This window comes from Lolium rigidum, chromosome 1 (genome assembly GCF_022539505.1).
Source record: "Lolium rigidum isolate FL_2022 chromosome 1, APGP_CSIRO_Lrig_0.1, whole genome shotgun sequence".
Classification (NCBI taxonomy): domain Eukaryota; kingdom Viridiplantae; phylum Streptophyta; class Magnoliopsida; order Poales; family Poaceae; genus Lolium; species Lolium rigidum.
In genome coordinates, this window is record NC_061508.1 from 155,593,742 (window position 1) to 155,595,643 (window position 1,902).

A 1,902-nucleotide genomic window follows, 5' to 3' on the forward strand; every position below is an offset into this window, starting at 1 on the left:
TTGGTAAGGTACCAACACAATAGGGAAAAACCAGAGTTACTTTATTTTCGATGGTATCACACTCATCCCCAAAGCGTTGCCATAAAGATTACCAAATTTATCGTACTAAGCACTACATATTAAATGCTAGAGGTAATGTTGAAGGACAGAAAATAACCTATTGTGTAATGTTGAAGGACAGAAAATAAACTCCTGCTTGTGGTTGATACCGTGGAGGGCTAAAGAGGAGGAGAAGGGTTGGAGCAAGAGAGGTGGTGATGCTGAAAGAGCGGATCTCATGAGTGAATGGCGGAGCCGCTCCTTAGTTGTGAACCAACCAATTAGGCCATGCATGCTCAAGTTGGACGGGAGGGGGGAGGGAGGGGTACGTGAAAGAAAGAGAAGAACCAAGGAAGGGCGCGCGCAAAGGAAAAGGAGTCTCATCGATGGCTTCGTTCGGCGACGCCCCGGCCGGCAACGCGGCGAGCGGCGACAAGATCTTCCGGACCAAGTGCGCGCAGTGCCACACCGTCGAGCGCGGCGGCGCCCACAAGCAGGGACCCAACCTCAGCGGCCTCTTCGGCCGCCAGTCCGGCACCACCGCCGGATACTCCTACTCCGCCGGAAACAAGAACGCGGCCGTCGTTTGGGGAGAATCAACACTCTACGACTACCTCCTCAACCCCAAGAAGGTTTTTCTTCTTCTCGATCGTTCCATTTCATCAATCCATTCCTACAATGTATACCAACGTCGATCTGATGGATCGATCGATGATAAAATATGCAGTACATCCCTGGCACGAAGATGGTGTTCCCGGGCCTCAAGAAGCCGCAGGAGCGCACCGACCTCATTGCATACCTCAAGGAATCCACCGCCTAACTTCGTCCATCATCTTAACCCAGTTTCGCTTATTTTCAGTCATTCGTTAATGGAATGATACACGTATAGCACGTGCATCTGGAACTCGACCCCGATGGCTCCACCGCTCTGGCCCCGATGATCATCACTTTGAACAGGTACTCCTCCGCCTCCCGGCGCGAGTCGTGCCCCATTGCGGCCGGTCTCGTGGACGGAGCTTATCCCTCTCGAGCTTCGAAGCCGCTGCTACCACCTTCGATTGGCGTTGTCTGGGCAGCAACACGAGAATAACAGCTCGCTAGCTATGTCGATTTGTAATGTTGGTCTCACATGCCCTTAATTAGTCGGTCTTGTTTACTATAGTACTAATTTGTAATGTTGCACGAGGAGTGCAGTTTTTTTTTTGACAATCAATACCACATATATTCATAGTAACAAATAGTACATGGTAGAGATACATGAACTGACTCCAACGATTACAAAATAAAGTCTAAAAGATAGTAACAAATCTTCGAGGTCTTCAATTTCTTTCTTCTTCCGAACACAATCTTGTACTCTTCGAAGGCAGCCAAAGATAGATAACGAACCATAGACCTGTAGATACCGACGAAAGTTCTCCCATAATTTTTTGAGCCGCAATGCCAAGGCTGCGTGCACGCACGCAACCATTAAAGCAGTCATACAACATCGGCAAGAGTACCAACACCAGTATATCAGGGAATAATAACCAACTAGCTTTGTCATCATCGATGGAGAGCCGAGAGTACGAATCACCATTGTCGAGGACGTAGCAGCCGGGACAAAAACTGCGAGGATAATCCTCCTCGCGGCAACAACGACAAAAGATCCAAAATCGATCTGGCGAAGCAAGATCCGAAGACCCATACCTAGAAAATTTTGATTGTTCAACACCATCATTGACGCCGGGAAGAAGATCTCGTCGCCGAACGAAAAACCGAAGATCACTTATTGCAGACGATGCCATCTCCATTGAGGGGAAACCAACAAGAAGGCGGCTACCAAAATCCTAACATAATCTAATGAAAACAATACTTTTATTTGAA

General features: G+C 48.2%; 1 protein-coding gene across 1 annotated transcript; it reads left to right on the forward strand.

The window, feature by feature from the left end:
- The first annotated feature begins 425 nt into the window (after positions 1–425).
- Positions 426–879, forward strand: LOC124682616 (cytochrome c-like). Its single transcript, XM_047217265.1, has 2 exons — positions 426–671; positions 767–879. Exons 1-2 carry the CDS (start codon positions 426–428, stop codon positions 857–859), a joined length of 339 nt encoding a protein of 112 aa, XP_047073221.1. The 3' UTR covers positions 860–879.
- Positions 880–1,902: the final 1,023 nt, after the last annotated feature.

What these genes read in the sequence shown, in the direction of transcription:
- LOC124682616 (XM_047217265.1), top strand. Translation starts at nt 426, where the DNA reads ATGGCTTCGTTCGGCGACGCCCCGGCCGGCAACGCGGCGAGCGGCGAC. An exon ending in ACCTCCTCAACCCCAAGAAG is followed by an intron (nt 672 to 766) that starts GTTTTTCTTCTT and finishes TAAAATATGCAG; the next exon opens with TACATCCCTGGCACGAAGAT.